Below are 21,635 nucleotides of genomic sequence, written 5' to 3'. Positions count from 1 at the left end.
CCAAGCACGCCCCGTTCCCGCTCCTCCCCCTCCCTCACAGCGCCTCCTGCACACCACTGAACAACTGTTCCCCAGCATGCAGGAGGCGCTGGGAGGAAGGGGGAAGAGTTGGTCAGCAGGGCCTGCAGACCCCCTGGAGTACTCTCGCAGACCCCAGTTTGAGAAATAATGCTCTATATAATGTATTTATCCACGGCCAACTTTACAGGTGGGCGATAGGGCCAGGGACTGCCTTCCAAGTGCCACAAGCTGGCAGGCCTGGGCTGCTGGGGCAGGGGTGAGTGCGGGCAGGCCAGGAGCTGGAGCCAAGGGCCAGCTGGGCAAGGGGCAGGTGATGCTACCTGCAGTTGCCAGCCTGGTGGGAAGGGGCAGGCAGCAGGGCTTGCCCCTGGGAGACAGCGGGCCAGACACTGGTCCCCCTGCCCTTGCCCACGCACCTGCTCTCCTCCTGTTAGGTGACCGGGAGTGTATGACCAGGGGAGCCCCCAGGCTCAGAAATTCCTCCCTGTGCAGCCGAGCTCCGGGGCCAGGAGCTGATCCTTGCTCCCTGTGCTCCACACTGCTGTTCTCAAACTCAAAGAAATGGCACCAAAATATAAATTCTTCCAGAGTGCCATTTTCCCTAAGGCCAGCCATGCATTTATCTGTGCATATGCAGGTAATATTTTAATAAGGGGGGCCCTAAAATATTTATGCCCTTAGCCTGCGGTAAACTTCATGTCCCCGAGTTGCATGGCCATGCAAAAAATAGTGGTGCCAGACAGGGAAATCTATTTGTTTTCCCATTTAAAAAAAAACACAAAACACTTTCTCATGACCACACTGAAAATGCAATACCTCTTAACAAGCACACTTTATATTAAATGCACATACTATAAATATTCGTACTCTGCTCCTGAGCAATGTATTGGTAATAAAGGTGGGACTAAAGGCCTAATGAGATATCAGGGGGATATCATCTCTGAGATTAAAAAAAAATAAAAAAAAATACTTGAGACTTGGTGCAGTCTGGTGTATTCCAGTTTCAAAATACTTGCTCTTCAGAAGTACTTTTATAACCCCCAGGAATTAGTGACCTCTGGCAGGGATAGTGAACTCATTCACAGACAGCGAAATCATCTCACTCCTCCCTTTAAATGGGCAGGGGGAGGATTTTAACAAAGGTTTCCAGAGAGCCTCATCCACTAAAACTCTTTGTTCAGACACTTGTATATATGCACAAGTTCATACAACTCCAGTAGATATTGTGCATACAAGTATGTACATAATTACTGCATGTGTGAACTGGCTGTGTATGAGTACAGATGTATATGCTGCACATGCACGTGTGAAGGCCTGTGTGCAAATGTTTTCATGCCTGTAGGCATGTGATCATGTATGTTCAGTGTGTTTTGTGTAAGAGTGTGGTGGAGGTGGAAAAAGCTGGGCAAATACTGTGATAACAATTCCAAATGATTCATTTGGATTTTAGAACATTTGGCTTTGGCTCTGTGTACACACCCCTCTGTGCTCTCTTCTCACGAGTGTTCCCGCAATGAAACTCACTGGCAGGAGCTGCCTGAGTCATTCTTTCTAGCTGTTTGTTGTGGCAGCATTGCTAGCTACAGGAGAGCAGCACTGAGGTTGTGCGGTAGCCATGGCATGCACCTTAACTTTGTTGGATGAAATATTTTCTTTTATTTCCGGAGTTTCAGTATAGGTGCATTTGATGTTCTGGAAGGGTACAAGATATTGCCAGTCAAACTTAAGTCTGTATTAATGAAGCTTTTGGGCAGTGAATTTCTGTTATTTTTGTTCTGGGTTTTTTAAGAAATTAATGCTAGTGAAGGGGTGTGATTGTGGGTCACCTGTGTATAGAGCTATGAGATTTTTTTTCAATTTGTCAACCATACTGAAAGATAGTTTCAGGCTGACCCAAAATGATTTTTTTTTGACATTTTTAGCAAACTGAAAAGTTGGGGGACAAATATTGTTTTGGGTCAAACAAAATATTCTCAGAATGCTGCCAAAGGCATGATTCATCCTTACAGTACATGAATGCAGTTCAGGTTCAGTGGCCACAGCACATCACCTTCAGCCACCAACAGAGCACCAGACCTGCTGCATATGCACAAATGACTTTCTCTGGCTCTTCAGCTTGACTTGAGCCACACTGTTGAGCCAACTTTTACCTTGAGTAACTTCTATAATTTTGTGGGGCAGTGGGCCCCAGGCACTAATTGAGATCAAACCTGAACAGGAGATATCATTTTGGGAGGATCAGAGCCATAGTTTGAGCTCCAGGTGTGTGCAAGCTGTAATAACTGTAAATATTTGATGCTTTTTTTTTCTTTTTAAAGAAGAGCTGTATCTCTGGAGCCCCTTGCCCAAATGACCCCAAACTTTGAACACTAACTCTACCCAAAACCCTGAAGAAGCATAGCAAATTTCAAAGAAATCTGGATGTGCTTGTGGATTTTAGGCCACTGAAAAAAATTGTCTGTCAGACAGTAAATAGTCTCACCCTTAACTAGAGTAGTGCTACCACCCTGATATAATCCATAGGGCCTGTCACCTGGGTATCGGTGCCCCTATGTATTAATTCAAAACAAAAAGGATTTTGAACAACAAATTCTCACAGAACATACTTGAGAACAAGAGCTAAGTTCTACCATTTCGGGGAAAACTGCCATGCATGGGGGACTGTGCAGAGCCACACTCTCTCAAAGGACAGTTGCGGAGGCATGTTTCTGTTCCAGACTCATAGGTGCACAGAGGGACCTTGTAGGCAACTATCTCCCTTTAGCATGGTGCTAGTCTGAAGTTTTTTAATATAGCATCTTAGCTGTAGGCCATTGGCTATAATACAATGAATAATAAAAATTTTAAATTGGCGCAGCTCCAAAAAAGATACAAATTTTAAAAATACAAGATTAACACTTCCTTAAAATCAATTACACCTTTAAAATCACCAGCCCTAAAACGATATACAAAAGTAAGATTTAAATTAATATTAGGACTGGAGTACATTACTTCATTGAGGTCAAAAGTAGCCTTTCATCGATATACCTTCTTATTTTTATGGCCAACCAGGCAAATAGAGTAACAGCATGTATGATTGAAACACTTGCACTACATAGGAAGAATCCTCATATCTGAGGTGATGTTGTAGAAGGCATCTGGGCCAGAAATAGAGATAACCATTTATTTCTCAGGTAGCAGTATAGGTTACAAGTCAATAAATAGTGTGGTAAGTCTTCGACGTGGACAGACCCACATGGACAAAGACAATTATGTCTCTCAGTGTCAACATACCTTCCAAATAGGCTATCTGCATAGTTTGGAAACAGAAAACTGTAAGTCCCTCCTTAACGTACTGTAGTTCCAAATATTCCTCAAAACTATAGCTACGGGGGAGGGATAGCTCAGTGGTTTGAGCATTGGCCTGCTAAACCCGGCATTGTGAGTTCAATCCTTGATGGGTCCATTTAGGGATCTGGGCCAAAAATTGGTGATTAGTTCTGTTTTGAGCAGGGGGTTGGACTAGATGACCTCCTGAGGTCCCTTCCAACCCTGATATTCTATGATTCATTAAGTGAGAATGCCAAGAAAACATATTTGCTGTATGAACAACTGCCGTGTCCGGTTGTTGGCAGATATCTTCTGTTCTGAGCTTAATTAAGGTGTTCATGCTTTTGCTTACAGTCCTAACTCCAAGTCAGGTTCAGGAAAGTCCAAAGAATGGAAGGAACAGTGAATTTGCAAAACCCAAGGAAACTTTAGAGAATTTATCTTGTTGAACTGTTCCTCCAGACATGACTTTGGAAGCTGCTGTTGTGGATTCACATTCCCCTACCCCTGCCCTGAGTAAGACGCTGATATGTTATTTGGGAGGCAGAGAATTCTCCTTATTAATTTGTTTTGTACAACCTCTAATTGCTAAGATTCTTTCAGCCCCAAATTTCCTCAAGATGGTAGTAGCTAGTTTTCGCAGTTCAGTGAGAGTGCACGTTCCTGGCCCTGCCTCCTTTCTGCCTTCCCGTGCTCCCTTTGGGATGCTGCATCTCCCTGGGAGCACACAGAAGACGCAGTCCTTCTGATTCCTGCCAAAGGCAGGGACTGTAATTGTGTGGGAGTGGGAAGGATCCAGGTGCCCTCCCCCTGTCATGCACCCACACAAGGGCAATGGGCTATCGGGCCCTGAGAATTCTGTTCACTAATGTTGAGTAATTGGGAGATTGCACTGCGTTTTGTGGACAATACACATACAGGAAAGGGGGCAACATTTGTCTAGTGACCAGTTATGAAACGTTTTCCCCTCTTTAGCCTACATGCATGTCCATTACATTCTGCCTTTGTATGCTACATTTGTGGATGAGCATTCATACTACCTTGTTTTGTGAGGGGTGTTTATGCTGTACCCATCACAAGACCCCTTCCCCAGTCAGTTTGTTCTGTCATTGCTTCATACCCTTTCTCCTGGACCTCTGCTTAAAGGAGGCTTGCAAAGCAAAAGTTGACCCAAATTAAATTCAGATTTCAGTCCCAAATGGAGCAGAGTTGTGGGGGAGCATTCAGCAAAGAAATAAATTTAAGCAGGGATTTGGAGCAATCAAATTTTTGAATTGCTCCGCTCCAGCTCCGCTCCGGCATGAATAGTGACTGCTCCAGCTCCCCACTCCAACTCCACTCCGCGCTCTGACTCAAATTAATTTTTAACTAAATAAAAAAGTGCATACTGTAATTTTGAAAAAACATTATTTTTATTCAGACTTTTAAAACAATTTAAATGTCAGCAACAATTATACAAACTAGACATTCATAATTCATTCTGGAAAAAATTATTGCAGGAATCAAGTAATCTTTCATAGCCTGCTGCAAATCATTTAAAATTAACTTTAAAGCCGAAAATAGTCGCTCTATACTAGTTTGAGTTGTTGGCATGCTTAAAGCAATTCTACAGGCAGCCTGAATGTGGGGTGGGTAGCTGTGAATGGCCTCAAAAACAGACTTAACTTTTAGCCTACCAATAGACTCCATCGCCTCACAATCTTCCCGAAAGTTTCTCCCGAATAATGCTTCATTACAATTATGAATCGTAGAAACTTGCCGGTGTCTTTCTTGTTTATCCAATTCCTTTTCAAAGGCATCATCTCCTGAAGAATTGGTGCTTGAATTATCTCCATTTCCCTGTGATGGTTGAAGACGTCTCAGGGATGGACGCTCGAACAAGTTCAGAGTGAAGACGAAAGTTTGAGAACAGCCTGCTATTTCTGAAGGATGTGAACTTTCTGAAACCGCATATTCGATTGTTGATGACTCCTTTTGTTGTGTTTCATTTTCTTCAACCTCTTTCACCTAGTTCAAATGTAGCAATAGATTTTGTTTTTCGAGTCGTTGAGCAATATCAAGGAGCCCTTCGTTTGCCTTTGGTATTTCCTTTGAGGTAAGAAGAATCTGATATCATGGGTCAACATAAATTCCAGCAAGGAAATTAATATTGTCAAAAAGCTTCTCTTCGTGTTTCTGCATGGAGGATAGAATTCCTTCTGCAATTTGTCCACCATTTTCTTGCAAGAATTTTGACAGTTTTTGCCATTCCTTCATTAAAACTCCCGGGGTTACATTGACAGCTTGAAGATTCACAGTTGTTTGATCTGGCTTTGCCAAGAGGTCTCGCAGGTTCTTCACTTCGTCCCATTCAGCTTTTGTTAATTTGAGTTCTCTTGTTCCAGCAGCAGCCACTTGTTCACAGTCAGATTGAAAAACGAGAAGCCGATCAATCATTGCAAATGTTGAACCCCAGCAAGTCACAGTATCCAATGATTGAGTTATCCCATGTAGATCAAGCGGAACACTTCAAATACTTGGGGTTCGTAGTTTGACAACGACTTGTCGAATTTTTGCTCGAAATTTCTTCGCATATTCTTTGTTCAGTCCATCCCAGATTGCCAACTGAAGAGTGGAAATACCACACCTCATCAGTTGGACTTTTGAGTCGTCCTCACGAAGCCATGTTGGAAGTATGAGGCTAGGATCATTAACCCATTGCGCAGCAGTATCCATGTTGAGTTTGATTACATCCATTCCCTTAGTTCCTTCATCAGGCAAAATAGCTTCAGTTCTGTCCACATCCCTGTTCTCAGAGGTAGAAATGGTTTCATTGTCCTTGCTTAAATTTTTGACGGCACACGTTGTGTTTGCTGCATTGTCAACGCAGATGCTCAGCACTAGCATTTCACTGATCCCAATTTTTTCTAAAATAGCTTTTACTTGACTTTTCATGCATGAAGAATTGTGACGCTTCAGTGTCAATTATGTCCAATGTTTTTACCACAGCTTTATCTTTTCCTTCTTCGCAGTACTGAGCATTGATTGCAAGGAAATTTCTGTTTCCACGGGTTGCCGCATCCATTTTCAGGTAGCACAGTTTTTGCTCCAAAGCTTTCTTTGAGCTCTTCGCGACCAGACTCAGCTGTGCTGACAACTAAATGACGAACCACATCGTGCCCTGTTGAAATGCCAAGCTGCCGACCCATTTCACCTGCAATTTTTTGGAATCCTTTGTTCTTTAGCCTGAAGGTAGTAAGCGGTGTTGAACTTAAGCAAACCATTTCCATCAGCCCTTCACGGAAAGTATTGGCATCCATGGTGACTGTAATCTTTGAGGACTTCAAATACGAGTCAAGTTTTGTTTGCTCAATTTTGGGTTTCTTTTCAGACGAAGCTCCGCAAAAAATCTTTTCTCCAGGAGTTTTCAAAGAGCCAGATGAATGTTGTTTAGCCGTGTCAGCTTTCTGTTTCGCCTCATCGTCCTGGTCCTTTTTTGTAACCAAAGCCGCATAGTTTTCAGGGTGGTTATCTTTTACATGCCGCCAAAGGTTGAAACTTTTCATGGCACTTGTTTCACTTGTCTTGAAGCTACATGGTTTGAGCTCGCCATTCACTTCCTTTTCCACCTTGCACGTTGCCAATTTCTTCTTTGCTTTTCCCAAAAGCCCAAATTTGGGCTTTTCAAATTCAAAATTCATTGAGATCCTTTTCCGTAAATCAGCTATCAATCATGGGGAGCAGATTTGATTTTTTTGTTGAAACCATGGCCAAATCTTCTTGTGCTGCTACCGCATCCAAATGTTTCTTGTTATGATCTTCGAACAGCAATGAACAAAAGCATTACATTTTTTTTATAATGTACCTGCTTGTGATATCTTAACCACTTAAGGTACTTCGAATTTATTTTGGATTTTCTGGACAAAAATGATCGCATTTTCTTTTTACACAAAATTATTATTAAAGTATATTTTAATATTTTAACATGTTTCTTGCTGTTTTAATGAAGTAAGAAGTATTTTAATATACATCATATAAATTTTTATTTATAAATTACAAATTAGTTTTTCTTATGAAATTTTGTGGTAAAAATATTTGAAATATTTTCCAAGTTTTTAATTAATATCTCAAAAACACTTTACTATAGATATATCAATGAAATTTGGTATGTGCTGTAGTGTTAGTATGTGCTATCGCTGTTCTACAACATTAATTGTTGGGAAGTAACGAGGCTACACGTTACAAGGTTGAAAATAAACTTTAACGGAACAGGGGATTCAAATTGCAAGCACAGTCCTTTTAGTAAAGAGAACAAATTTTTGGAAACATGTTTTTGCTTCATCAGCCTGAATAGATTATACAAGATAGAGCAAATAACAGGTTCTGTCTTGTATAATGTTTCCAGCCTGATGAAGGAAAAACATATTTCCGAAAATTTGCTCTCTTTACTAAAAGGACTGTGATTGCAATTTGAATCCACTTTCCCGTTAAAGTTTATTTGCAACGTTTCATCATACAACATCATTCAAATAAAATTATTTAAACTACAGGCATCATGAACTGGGGCGCCTGGGCCAATTTTATTTAATATTTTTTAAATCTTTGACTATTTAACAGATACAACCCTGGAATATGATTTAATGCTAAAATATACATTAAAATGGTACTCTTAATTTATTTGTATAATTAACTGTTTCCGAGAAAACTGTTTAAAAATTTTAATCTGCTTAGAATGATACAAACAATTTTACTTATTACTTATTTTTCAACTTTGGAACTATAAATTTTAAACATAATAAGCCAAAATTATCAACTTATTATGGAACATAATATTGCTGCTCGTAGCCAGGGGCAGTCGACGACAAGCCTTTCTTGAAATATGAAATAAAAATGACCAACCACCAGGTAGGGACGCCTATGGTTTAAATAATTTTGGATAATGTAATATGGTAGCACATACTAACACTCAGACACAGACCTAATTTCATTACTTTATATTAAAGCGTTTTTGAGATATTAATCAGAAATTAACTTTTCATCACCTCCTTGAAGGGACTGTAGCTCCCTTAGGAAGAATTTTAGGACACGTGTTCACAGAAACGTTCTTTCTTAAAATGACCTAAGGATTCACCCCCAAAGTTGTGTTGGACATTTTCCAGTCACTCTGGATATATCACAAAAATCACGACTAATTTATGCAAAAATGTTTACTGTATATTTATATGCCTGCTGCACGCAACTTTTTCAGTAAATTTAAAATTACAAACAACACTACCAAAAGACCGTTGAACAGATGACATATAAAATAAGTCTGCTAGAGTGATACAGGAGCATGTACAAATGAACAAATGTACCGGTAACAGGAGCCCATGTGAGGAATGAGCTTAAGTGGTTAATATCTCTTGCGAAATCTTAATATATCAATAAACAAGAACATTATTTTTTTGCAATATACCTGTTTGTGATATCTTAAATGTTCCATCTTGCATCACACTTTTCCGTAATCGCAGCACTCAGTGCGTCTCGTTGATCAACCCTGTACCCAGGGTTATTGACGTAGTGGCACAGAAGCACCAAGACAGGCCCTTCCTTTCAGCTGGAGATCGATGTTGAAACTCGCTGCTATATTTCACTAATTACAGTTCACCAGATTGTGCAACATAAATCACTTCTCTAATTTATTGTAGTCAGAGCTACATAGTTACCCACTGGCTCAGTCAGAGAAACTATACAGCTTTGCAGCTTGCCAAGGACTGATGAAATGTCACCACAACCAGGGTTTAAATTCTCATAAACTATTTCTCAAAGTCCCCATCCCCCTCTCACACCTTTTGGGGCTCAGGGCTTCAGCCCTTCAGGTTGAATTTAAGCCTGAACCACTACAAAAGGTGATGTCTCTTTCTGTTCGCTCATTAAAATGAGTGACAGCCCTGGAAGAGTCTGAGCCAGGCCCTGCCTGGTCCCAACTCCTCCCTGGAGCTACATGCTTTCCTAGGGCTGGAGGGGGCGGGAGGGAGGAAGCATTCCTCTAGGATTCTGTTGCCATAGAAATGTGGAATATAGGGAGTGTTTTTTTAAAAAGAAAGTTATAGTAGTAACTATTTTTTTCAATCACTTGAGTAGAAGAAAAGCAGAATAGAAAAGCTATTTTTGTCACATAATGAAACTCAAATTAGGTGGTAAGAAAATGAACACTATGTTTCAGCAAATGTTGATGCAAAAGTGTAAGAGATCTGATGTGATCAAGAATTGGTGTCATGTAATCAAAATACCCCGCCACACCAAGGCACACTTTAAAACATGCTGTTGCATATTTAGTTTTATTAAACTGCCCTGCCCTCAATCTGTGTTCCCCACCCCATCACTAATCCCCAAGAGATTTACATAAACTAGTTGTTTTCTTCATGCTAGACAGCTGCCACCTCATATCTGTTAGCTTGCTAAGACCCAGGTGTGAAATGCTGGCCTTTAGGATGCTTAACAAAGTTACATAATGAAGGCCACAGCATAGAGCTGTAAAGGAGGAAGCTGAAACTGATGAGCTGTAGTTCTTTAATATACAGTATGTGCAGCTTTCCATAACCACAGTTGCAAATTAGCATTTCTTTTGCACAAATGTAACCACTGGGAGATGTGAGGATGTGTTCCCCTCCCCTAGGTTTTATTGGTTTCCCATCATTTTTAATTTGCTTCCGCTTACAGTCTGATGTAAAATTACAGTAAGAAGCAGTAAGAATACACAAGCCTGTGTGGAACAGAGATAAATATGGGTCTAGGATGAGTGACCAGAATTATCTTCCTGATGCCCAAGTGATTCAGTGTGTCACAGTCAGCATCTCAGTACATCACTGTGGAGTTGGTAATGAGCCTTTGACAGTTCTAGCCCTGCATGCCTCCTATGGGCAATACAAAAATGGCTTCAGAGGGCCTGGTTTTGTATGCACACAGGTGGCTAATGGATACATTTTCACTGGGGGGAGAAGGGGGGTGTTTAGCCACACAGCACACTTTAATATTGACAGGGATCATTCGGCTAACTTCAGTTCAACCCCTGACAGGCTCAGTGACAGAGCAGACTTATTTCTGCATTGGTGCACATATTAGGGCTTTCAGAGTGTAGTGTCCTCTTCATCTAGCAATAACCAACTAAGAGAGAGAACCAAGGAAGACATAATCCCAACATCAGTTAATGCTAATCCTGTCAGTGAGATATTGAAATAAAAGTGACAAAGGGAAGGAGTGAGAGAATGGGAACATTTTGATACATACGCCTGCTGTTGACTGCTTGTCTCTGCTTGTAAATGAGAATCAGGATGAGGGGCAAGCAGAGAATGCCCACAATGCATGCCCCTGTTGCCAGCGCAGCTGCTGTGATGTCTGAAACAGAACAAAGAAGCCAGAGGTGAAATACATGAGCCAGTGAGAGCTGTTTCAAACTGCATAGCCTAAAGTCAGGCCCTCTTCTCAATGAACAATTAAAAACTCCTAGTTCTAATTCTCAGGAATCTCTCATCTGCTGAGGCATTCAGAAGTAAAAAGGAAAAGGTTCTGTGGGTTCAGGCCTCCCTTCATACATGAAGTGCAAAGCAAGAGTGAAAAGCAAGCAATGTGCAAAACATTGTACTGAATACCCATTAAACAGGCCAATGAGGGAATTCAGCACTGAAATAAGATTTAACTTACCGTTTCCTGTCTGTGAAATCCTCCAGAATTTACTGGTTTTCTCTAGATACCCCAGAAACATTCTGTAATACTGATGCTCCCAGAAGTCTCATGCAAGCATGCTACCATTACTCCCTTGAAACCTGGGTAACCCATCAAACTTCTCATAACAGAAGGCTTGACATTGCTTTGGAGGAGTAGAGAGTGGCATTATTTCTTCTGCCTGTAGAATTGAGCTGGGTCTAAGTCATGAAGTTTGGTTCCCAAACCAAGCTTCTCCGAGTCCTGGGAGTGCTTAGATACATGGGTTTTGTTCAGTCCCAGCTGTGCTACAGATACAAGTAGAAAATTATTTAACAAGTGATAAGACACCTGATCCAAAGTCCACTGACGCCTGTGGAAAGACTCCCATTGACTTCAATGAGCATGGGATCTTATGGGATCATACCCCCAGTCAGCTAATAAAAATTAGTCACTCTTTGTCTTCACTAGCCAGATCATCCTAGGGCTATCATTTTCAGTGACGACTTCATTTTTCAGACAGAATTCTGAGCCCACAAATAACTGCACCAGCAATGAATTCTGAGCACAGATATTACTAATTAGACACCTACTTACAAAGTTGTAGTTGCAAATCAGATAGGTAGACATACAAATATTAGTATTTGCATGTGGGATCACAATTGTGGTATAATTACTTACAGACAAATAACTGTGCCTGCAAAATCAAAGGCCAGGTTCAGACTTGCCTATAAATGGGTGTCTTCCTGTGTACCTAGAGAAGAAAACTTCTTGGATAACTTAACTCTCTGAACAAAAAGGGAAAATTTTATCATTCAACTGGATTAGGAAGGAAATTGTATGTACAGTATGTCAATATATTGTGGTGGAAAAATTTCTTCAGTCATATAGCTTGGTGCTGTTTTTAATATGGAGAAGAGGTTCAGGACCACGAGCAATAGTTACAATTAATGGCAGTAATAAGTAAACTGACTATGTACTGGAAAGAACTTTATAACTCAGATCCAGCTAAGGAATTTTCTTGATTATCTGTGGAAAGCTAAAGATTTGATCTCTGGCCTTTGTAATTTTTTAATGAAATTTACTGTAAGTTCAGCAAAAGTAATGGGAGTAAGTCAGGACAGATATGTGAGCTGCAGAATTGATAGGCAGAGATTGTGCAAAAATATTAAGTAATTAGATTGGGATGTGGGTTTGGAGTTAATTCAGCAAAAGATTCCTTTCAGGACTGGCTAGTGACCCAGCAAGTTGCATATGATTCAGAATCAGTCAGTGTCTGATTGGACCTGCAGAAAAGTGAGAGCAGATTTGATGCATCTCTGGAATGCCCAGAGATTCAGAAGAAGGGAGGAGGATCATGCTGATGGAGATATTCCAAGTGATCTACAGTGTGGGAGGCTAGCTGCAGAAAACAATGTATTGCAAGATGTAGAAAGCAATGCATTTTCAAGCTGTGCAGACCATTCTTGCTAAGAACATCTCTTATAACAAAGAGGAACATATTGAGCAAGTGAACATCAGCATCTGGGCTAAATATACCTGAGTGATATAGTGGTATGAATGCTCTGGCAAATTTAGAACTGATTTCGTGCAGTGTGACAGACAGGAAATTTTTGATGAAGTTGGTGTATATTTTTGAGCTTTCTTGATTATGTTATCCTTATTTATAATACAGAATATATTTAATTCTAAATGTACCATATTCAGCTCTTGTGCAAGGGTAAAAGTTCTACTGAAATCAGTAGATTTCCTTCCATTTTCTCTAGGTCTGAATTTGGCTCATGATCTTTGAGCCTGACTCATGGTTTTTGAATGCCTGGAGTTGGCAGTACTCCAAATTCATAGAATATTATATAATATATTCTATGAATTTACAGTACTGCCGACTCCTGGCATTCAGAAACCATGAGTCAGGACCAAAGATCATGAGTGTGGCTTAAAAATAAAAAATGAAGTTATTTTTATTAGCATTCTGGTTCTTGAGCCTTTACGGGTCAGGTTTGAAAACCTTTCTCCACAATCATGAGGACTAGAAATTAATTAATTTCAAAAAAAATGAAAAAAGGATCTCATATTGTCACTGGGGACCCTTCCCTGACTCCTCTTCCTGAGAAGTCAGGTTTATTTTAAAATGGGTCAGAGCAGGATTTTGATAGGCGATATTATCAATATGCGGCCAAATGTATTACTGGTGCATGATTCGTTGAATTCAGTATAAACAGATTTTCAGTAGGACAGTGATTTCCCCAATTTCTTTCTATAGCATCTGGTTCAGAATTAGCATCATTTTGCAGATTTAAGAATTCTGGGTGGGGGCGGGGGTGGTGCTGCAGAATACAGTTTAGTTTTACATAGCATCTTCCAGTCTCAAGGTATCTTCAAAAAAAAAAAAAAAAAAGTTAGATACCTGGAGTTCCGTGACTGCATGGACAAACAGATGAACTATTTTGGGCCCAGCAACAGCTCAAACCCACAAGACATTAGATCGCTGTTGAGAGAGAGAATGTTGGCTAGGGTACATTGGTGCTTATTCCCCATCTCTTCTGGAAAGTGCCATGAGATATTTCATATCCATTTCCACAACCACTAGGGACAAGTAGCAGAGACTTTGATTTGCAATCTCTCAATCTAAAGGATGACAGGTGAAGGCATCAGGCCTGTGACTGAAGTAATTGCAAGGCACTTGGTGGATCAACCCTCAGAATGACATGATAGCATGAAAAAAAAAGGTCTGAAAAGCTCAAGAAGTAAGTGAAGCTTTCTTTGGAACTGCTCTGTGCATCCAACTTGATGCTTTTTCCCCCTGCAGGATGCTGGACTGTGCTTGAATACATTCTGCCTGATAGTGGGGTTTTAAAGTCAAATTCAAACAGGCAGTCCCTTGGCTGCCATTAGCCTTTTGATGCTTGATATTGGAATTTGCCCAGTGTTAAATACTGCTGCAAAGTCTGATGGTGTCCTTTAGCATAAGAGCCAGTTCCACAATGTTCTAGGGCACGAGGCTAAAACAGGAAGGAGAAGTAACTTGTACCAGAAGGGGAAGCCATCTGTATTAACACAGAGGCTTCATTTTTGAATGTGGACATCCTTTTTAGGACACATTTGAGGGTTCAAATTGGCATTAAAGTGCATAAATAAGTTATTTACTAATGTGAGGTATTGGTCTGATCACTCATGTGAGATTTGGATTTCCTCTTTAGATACTTATGTTTTCAAATTAAAATAGTTTGTGTCAGAAAGGAGATGACTCAGTCTCAGAATAGTAACAGAGTTTTCATGGTGTCACACAGGAAAAGGTTTCTCTTTTACTCTCTAAATTAATTCACTGCTCAATTCTCTGCTTGTGTCAGTAGCAGTTAAATCTCAGACTGGTGTTCTGTGTTTCCCTGAACTGGACTCTCGTATTTACTCTATCCAGGCCTTTTGTGTGTTTACGCTACATAGGATGGTTCACAAGGTAGCACGCTGCAGAATTCCTCTTTCTAATGGCTCACTTCCTATTTTCACGGCTTGCACAGTTTGGGATCTGGACCAGCAATCACAGATCACTGGGTTATGGTAAACCAGTCTAGCAAGTCACCACAATGAGTTACTCCCAAGATGGTTCCAGCTCTTTTGTATCATAAGCTCCTCAGTAAAGGGCCTTTGTATTTTATTTCTCTGTAAAGCACCATGTACATCTCTGGTGCTGCAGAAATACTAACCACTACGCATAAATAAGTGAGCATCTAAAAAACACTCCATAATACACTGATATGGAGGAAGGGGCAAAACAGAAAATAGCTGGAGGGCCACCAAGTAGAATAGCTACAGCATTTTCACATTCGACTCAACTAGCCATGTGGGGCCTTACCCTGCCATTGATCCACAGACAGAAATCTCCATGAAATAAATGAGGGAGTTCTGTGTGAAAATAAATGGCTGGATATGGCTTCATGTGTGGGGTTAGGGAATGCCGACCAGGGGTTAGAATAGACATGATGGGATACTGACAGGAACACAGCGAAGGGGGAAAGCGCAGCTGTCCTATCTGTTGTTCTGGGAAGACCCCTCTCCACATTCTTCACCAGGACTTTGCAACAACAGGCAAGACCACCCCCAAATAATTTATCCCAGGTTTTATGTGCGTGCTGGGACACAGCTTTGAGAGATTAGTTAGCACTGTGTGTAAAATCATACAGTGAAAGCCAGCAATTGTATACTGCCACAATAAAGCCTCAGGGCAAAATGCTCAGTTAGTGTAGATTGGTGTAGTCAATGGAATTATACTTAGTTACACCAGCAGAGAATTTGGCACAGCATGCTTTGTTTCTTAACCCTAATTCTCTCGGTATGTGCTATGAGTAATTTCCATTGAGTTCAGTGGGAATTATTTGTAGTCTGCATGGAGAGTCTGGGCCTGACGAGATTCCAGGAACCTATGACACAACTGTCCTGTAGATTACACAATGTCCCAATAGCTATTACTGTGTAGAAGCTAGGGAATAAACCTCCCAGGAATATAACTGGAGTTTGTTTCTTTCAGGCGAATTATTTTGTCCAGGTTTTGACTGAAATGCAAATGTGTAAAACGAACACCTGTGCCTAGGAAAATACATAGAACAGAATAATAAGCAGGGCATCATAGAGAACACTTACTTTCTTTCTGTTTGCTGGCACCAGGATGAACTGTGCAGTTTGGAAATGCTTCTCTGGCTGTGGAATTAAAGAGAAGAATTGGTTAAATCTCCTGGGATTCAGTTCTCATCCAGTAATTAGTCAGATAGAAAATCCTACTTAAAATTTAAACAAGGAATTTCATTTAACTTTGCTTCAATTGTCTTTCTTTTTGACATAAAGAAAATCAGCTAGGTTTTAAAAATGGCAATGACAATTAGTTATGGCTGCTATTTCTGACCTGCCCTCCATCTAATCCACCTACAGTGCAAAGAGAAGATGTGGTCTAAAGGATTTATTGACACACATTTGGCATATGACATTACAAATTGCTAGTGGCAAAGGTACCAATGTGTCATTTGCCATTAGCACTACACATTTGCCACTAGCAATGTGTACAAGTGCCAGTTAAAATAATTGTACCAGGGATTCTCAATGATTTTGCCATGAGGCCCACATCTTAATGGAGGGATTGTCTAGTGACAGCCAGCTTCCCTCTCAGTTGTGATCACATGGATCATTGCACCCATTCTTGACCACCCAGACCTCTTAACCGCCCATTTGCACTTGCGTAACATCCCTGCGGCAATGACAGTAATTGTTTGCATGGAAAAGTAATACTGATATTTAGTTTTCTCTGAAAGCAGTTACATAAGTGATAAAGAGAATGCGCACCATGGGCCCAGCCAGTTCTCTGCATACCTATAGCATAGTATTCCACGGACCACTGTTTGAGACTTGCTTTTTTTATGCTCCACCACTCTCACTTCTATTGTGCTTATAAACCCAAATTATTTCAGTTGCCAGGAATCACAGTAATTAAAGCAAACAGTTAACTATTTTTTTCTTAAATCCAAAAAGAAATGATAAATCCATTATTGCAATTCTAAAGATGGTGATGCTTTCTACCATTGGAACGTTAGGCCTTATAGCTATCCAATAAAATACAACTTTAATTTCTAGGTCTTGATGCTTGCAAGATATTGGACAATCAAACTGTCACTGGTCCAGGACTAAAAATAAATTTTGCATCCAAAAACTGTCTGGTATTTCTGTTATTTTTGGCCTGAAAGTAAACTTTTTTTTCCAGAAAGAGGTTGAAGAAAATCATTGTAACTATGTAATTTTGTTTTTATTATCTAACCATGGGGGAAAAGTGTTTTCCAGCTGCTTATTTTTTTTTAAAGTTATGATCTTTTTTTCCTTTAACATCTGTTGCTCTTCCAGGCTTGGGCCCCAAATAGTTTTGCAAATGCACCTGGATTCTGATTACAGCACCCCCTGGCCTGCCAGCCCTGAATGCTAAATAAACTGAGCCTGTGCTCTTCAGTTCTGACCTACAGCACCATCTTTATCTATTGGCTTTGAGCCCAGTCCAGTTCCCACTAAAGTCAGTGGGAGTCTTTCTACTGATTTCAGTGTGAGTTGAAGTTGCACAGGAATTTAGCTGCTATTTTTCTTTGTAAAGGCCTCTCCCACACACATTCTGCGCATGTTTCCCAGTTACATCTACCTTTCTGTATGCGGAGTTCCATGAAGCCATGAGCCACTTGCTTGGTATACTGTTTGCCATGTTCCTTTTTAGTCTCTACCACGTAACAGCAGTAATTGCCACTGTCCTGCAGAGTCAGATTCATCATGATGATATGAAATGTCCCATGGTGGTCCGAGGTGGTCTCCAGCCCATGGTGGTTTGCTTGTTCTCCATGGAAGTACCTTTCTGTGACATTGCTATGTGTCCTATGATGCTTCCCTGGCTCATGATGCAGGTCCCTTTCGGTTACATTGCGGATATGTTGCTTCTCAGAGCAGCTTTGGTCTCCGTTGCTGCTGAAGTACCAAATTTTGTAAAGTAAGTCATGCTGAGCAGAGAGTGGCCCAGAGAGCTTGCATGTCAAGGTAACATTCTGTCCTTCTGGGCAGACGTAGAGTGAGTAAGGAGTGGTGATCATGAAAGCTGTTGTCTGTTCTACATGGAGAAAAGAAACACTAGGCAATTAAAATGTAAGATAAATGGCAAGGTGTTTAAGAATAACAACTCTTTGTGCTGCTTTGAAGATAGAATTAAACAAACACCTGCCACAGCCCTGTGTGGTAGATAAGCATTATAACCATTTTACAGATGAGTAAACTGAAACACACAGAGGTTAGTTAAGCAAATCACACAAGGTTACACAGGGTGTCATTGCAGTTGATCTGAGATTAGAATCTAGGAGTCCTGATTCCCAGTCCTGTGCTCTAACCACTAGTTTTAAGTGCATTAGATTGGGAAAACATTGCCTTTGGTCAGGCAAACACGCTATACAGGACGTCACCAATGTTTGAAAATCATCTTTCCCCTAAGAATTAGTCCTGAGGTCTCACTGTGTATCTTGTCATTCCACTGTGCTGTAATCCCTTTATATGAGTGACCAAACTATTCCACATTATAGCCTCCCTCATTCCATGCAGCTACTACTGCTCTTTGGTTCAAACTATTAAAGAAGTTCTTTTTAAAAAAAAAACTCACAAGACAAATTTCACCAAGAGGAGCTGAAACTTTAAGGTATCTTCAATGCTGGCTAACTCTACTCCGTTCCCCGCCTGATTGTTCAGGATATTTTTTCTCCATATTAATGCTGGCAAGTTAATATGCTTTATACATTTCTCTGTGTGTGTGTATGTATCCTTTATACATTTGGGGGAGGGAGGTAGAGAGAGTGTGTTATGCAGGTCACTCATTTACTGGAACTAGGGCTGTGGGATGCAGTTGTGTGATGTCTTAGCACTGTAAAATTTGCTGCGAGAGATCAAAGTGGATCAGCAGCCTCTGTGTTTGTGAGGAAAGGATGATGAGAGGGGGAGTACATGGTTCTCAAATGAGGAAATTTCACAATGCCTATGATTCAGTTACAAATCCTCATCATTGGCATTATATTCAGTTCCTTCTGCCCCTCAACCAAGGCTCTGTTAATGCCTGTTAAAAAAAAGAAATAGCAACAATTTATGTCCCCACCCCCACCCAAAGATCAGCCTGGTTTTTAACCCCACCCTGTTTACACAAGACTGCTTGTGTTTTCCATTTTCTCTAAAGGCAGAGGTGGCACCGGCTGACACTCAAATTCCGTAATGGGAGAAGTTGTTCTCTGCAGAGTTTGGAAATCCCTCATCATTGTTTACTGAAAATTGTGCTCAGAAGAGGCCCAGCAAAGGAACAGCAGGAAATGTTTGTAGCTCCAAACTGAGGTGTATTAGCAGAGCTTCTTTCTGGGGCTTGCAAGGTGATACAAATCAGGATTAAGGTATATGAGCAAAGTTGGGTGGGGACCCAGGACTGGAATATCTGGGGTGCTACCGGTCAGGTAGTGGTAAACTGGCAAATCTGTGAGGTACCAGGACTGACATGGCGAGGCTGGGTACTGCAGGTCAATACTGCAGTGCGTGTGCAAATGTTTGGAGGAAGACTGGAACAGTGCCCACCTAGGTTCTGCCTAACTGAGCCTCTAGCCAGCCTACTGTCCCAGAAGCAGTAATATCCCCAGGTGCTCCTTCAAAAACTGGAGAGAGGAAAAAGAGAGGATTTCTTTATTGTATTTTTGAAACTATAGATAAAGGGGGACCACTTGGTGAGATGTCTCTGGGGTTTAATTTGTTACAACTATGATGGTGTTGTGTGGACAAGATGTTCTCTCACTGCAGTTACATCCTGTTGCTCTGTTGGTTCCACCTTTATTTGATTTGAGGTTTTTCATTTGATGTACTTCGCAGGAGCCAACGAAACACATTGCTCCGAACTACCACAAAAGTATTTCAGGTTTGAAACAGGCTCAGGTTCACTTGGTTTACATACTACCTAGTCCCCCAGAAGACAGACAAACCTTGTTCAAATAGTTTGAGAATTATGTTCTAGACTAGGTCCTTACATTGACAAGAACTTAATTTCTAATGCAGAACTAATGTTAACCTATGCAGGGTCATGTGACTTTCTTAGCCAATAACAGACCTCCAGCTCAAATAGCAGAGTTGATTTTAGACAAATGGAAGTGAAAAATGTCCTTAAAGTCTTTCAGTTTCTGTCCTTTACTTGTTGTATTTAGAACATTGTTGGACTGGGAACCTCCTGGTGCATCTGAATCATTTAAGTGTATTATTTACTTTTATTTTCATACTATTTTTTCTAAATTTCAGCAGACAATGCAGGGAATGGGGGAAATAAAGTTAGAAGGGCTCTGATACAGTGAAATTCCTGGGTTGGTCTCTGCATGCCGATCTCAGTACCTTGGGCACCCTGGATATTTTTGTGCAAACATCAAAGAGTGGTTCTTAATCCTGATTCCATGAGGTCTGAGTACAAAAGGGGCCTCCAGGGAGTGAGGGGAAGGTAAGGTAGGAACCTTTTGGAGGAAACTGCACTTGCAACACCTTTGACAAGTGTCCATGGGATTCTTTGTGTTTCTTACCTCCCTAATGAGGTCCCCTGAAAATCAGAGGAGTCTCGCACATCCCCACCAATTTTCCCCCTTTAAAGCTGGACCATCAAACTGAAGCCCCACATCAGAGGGACTCATGCCATGGCTTTCTCTCTTTGCACACAGTGGATACAGCCATAATATCATGACTGGGTTTGCACTGAACAGCAGTTCCTAGAGGCTGAGAAATGGATGGCCACTCCACCTAGAAGGGTCAGCCCTGTGACAGAGCACTCTGCATTGCCAGAATGTGGAATGGACTGGATGATGGCCTAGCAAGGATTTTCCGTCCTTCTCCCTATGAATCTGTGATCACAATTGCAATCTTTGGTGTGAGTAGCTCTCACCTCTGGACTGGGAAGTTGAGTCCAGCAGCTGGGCTTATATCTCATATGGACATTGCATTACAGCACTACTGGGGTGCTGCACTGTTTGAGGTTCCATCCTGTAGATGAGGCAACATCTCATCTGCCTATCTGTTAATCTAGGTGGGCATTACAGATCTTGTGGCATTTTATTTTAAGGAGTGGATGTTTGCCCCAGTGCCCTGCCCAAGGCTCCCTTACCAAATAAGAAAAGTTATAATGTCCAAGGCTAGTTCTGAGCTATTGTTGAGTATGTTTAAGTTGATGTTTTTACCTATACAGTCACTGCACTGCTAGGATCTGCCTAACCACTTTGACACTTGTAGGGAAGTCCACGTAGTGTGCTGGGGGGGAGGTTGGTTTGTTTATTTTTAAATACGGAAAAGAAAGTACATACTTTTGCCTACTCTGCATCTTAAAACAGCTCTTGCTTCACCCACAGGATTTCATGGAACCCATCTACAGTGGAAAATAAACACAACCCACATATTTGGTAAGCGATCCTATGCCAGCAGTCATGCGGGGCAGAGGTTACCATATATGTGAAGTGTTTGGCATGGGTGGTGGGTATAATAGGCCTTCCCTGGCTGCAGGAGCTGCCACAGGACGCTGGGCTGAAGCTGGTCAGGCCGACCAGAGGCTAGGGCTGCTGCTCTGGCTCGCCAGCCTGGGGCTGGGGCTGGGGCTGGGGCTGCTTGGGCCAACCTGCCAGCATGACTGGGATTGGCTGGCTGGCCCAGGGGTCCTCTGGTGGCGGGGTGGGGTGGGGTGGCGTGGGGGCTCAGGGCTCCTGCCACAGAGGGTGTGGCTCATGCAAAAAGGGTGGGGCTGCGGAGCTAGTCTCTTCTAAGGGGGGGTTCACTGTCCGCCCACGGTGTTTGGCTTTATGTGTTTTCCTTCTGTTTTCTAAGCTCAAAGGGGAGTTCTTTAAAGCTATCTAATAGATGTGTGCCTTCTGTAGATAAGACTGGGGGAGGGGAAAATGGCAGCTGGTAGCACTGATACTCTTTGCATTCTCCTTGTACCAGTAGCACAAGGCGTAGTCTTTGGGAAACTCTATTGTGAATTGGTGTTCTCTCCCCAAAATGATGCCTGGCCTTGCTAATGAGGTGAATTCCCTTTAAGAATTCAACTGATTAACAAATGTCATCCCCACTGTACAGATAAACAGTCT

The 21,635-nt window shown here is 41.4% G+C and overlaps 2 protein-coding genes across 19 annotated transcripts in view; one reads left to right on the top strand and one right to left on the bottom strand.

Moving 5' to 3' along the window:
- CDH23 (cadherin related 23) overlaps positions 1 to 21,635 on the top strand; it is a 521,149-nt gene that overhangs the window by 434,907 nt on the left and 64,607 nt on the right. Inside the window, exon 37 of one of the 13 annotated variants that reach the window (XM_073353556.1) lies at positions 18,722 to 20,127. The exons of the other annotated variants lie outside the window; for them this stretch is intronic. Within the exon in view, the coding sequence (XP_073209657.1) occupies positions 18,722 to 18,757 (36 nt within the window). The 3' untranslated portion in view covers positions 18,758 to 20,127. Of the gene's footprint in view, positions 1 to 18,721; positions 20,128 to 21,635 lie in introns of those variants that run through there. 13 annotated transcript variants of the gene reach the window in all.
- VSIR (V-set immunoregulatory receptor) overlaps positions 1 to 21,635 on the bottom strand; it is a 50,033-nt gene that overhangs the window by 17,997 nt on the left and 10,401 nt on the right. For 5 of the 6 annotated variants that reach the window (XM_073353563.1, XM_073353562.1, XM_073353568.1 and 2 more), the window contains exons 2-4: positions 17,162 to 17,617; positions 15,631 to 15,687; positions 10,579 to 10,686 (exon numbers count right to left, since the gene is read on the bottom strand). In XM_073353563.1, coding sequence (XP_073209664.1) covers positions 10,579 to 10,686; positions 15,631 to 15,687; positions 17,162 to 17,617 — 621 coding nt within the window. Of the gene's footprint in view, positions 1 to 17; positions 7,128 to 10,578; positions 10,687 to 15,630; positions 15,688 to 17,161; positions 17,618 to 21,635 lie in introns of those variants that run through there. The other variant, XM_073353567.1, reaches the window with a different exon arrangement.

This window comes from Lepidochelys kempii, chromosome 7, assembly GCF_965140265.1.
Source record: "Lepidochelys kempii isolate rLepKem1 chromosome 7, rLepKem1.hap2, whole genome shotgun sequence".
Lineage (NCBI taxonomy): Eukaryota > Metazoa > Chordata > Testudines > Cheloniidae > Lepidochelys > Lepidochelys kempii.
This window is presented reverse-complemented; position numbering and strand designations above follow the sequence as displayed.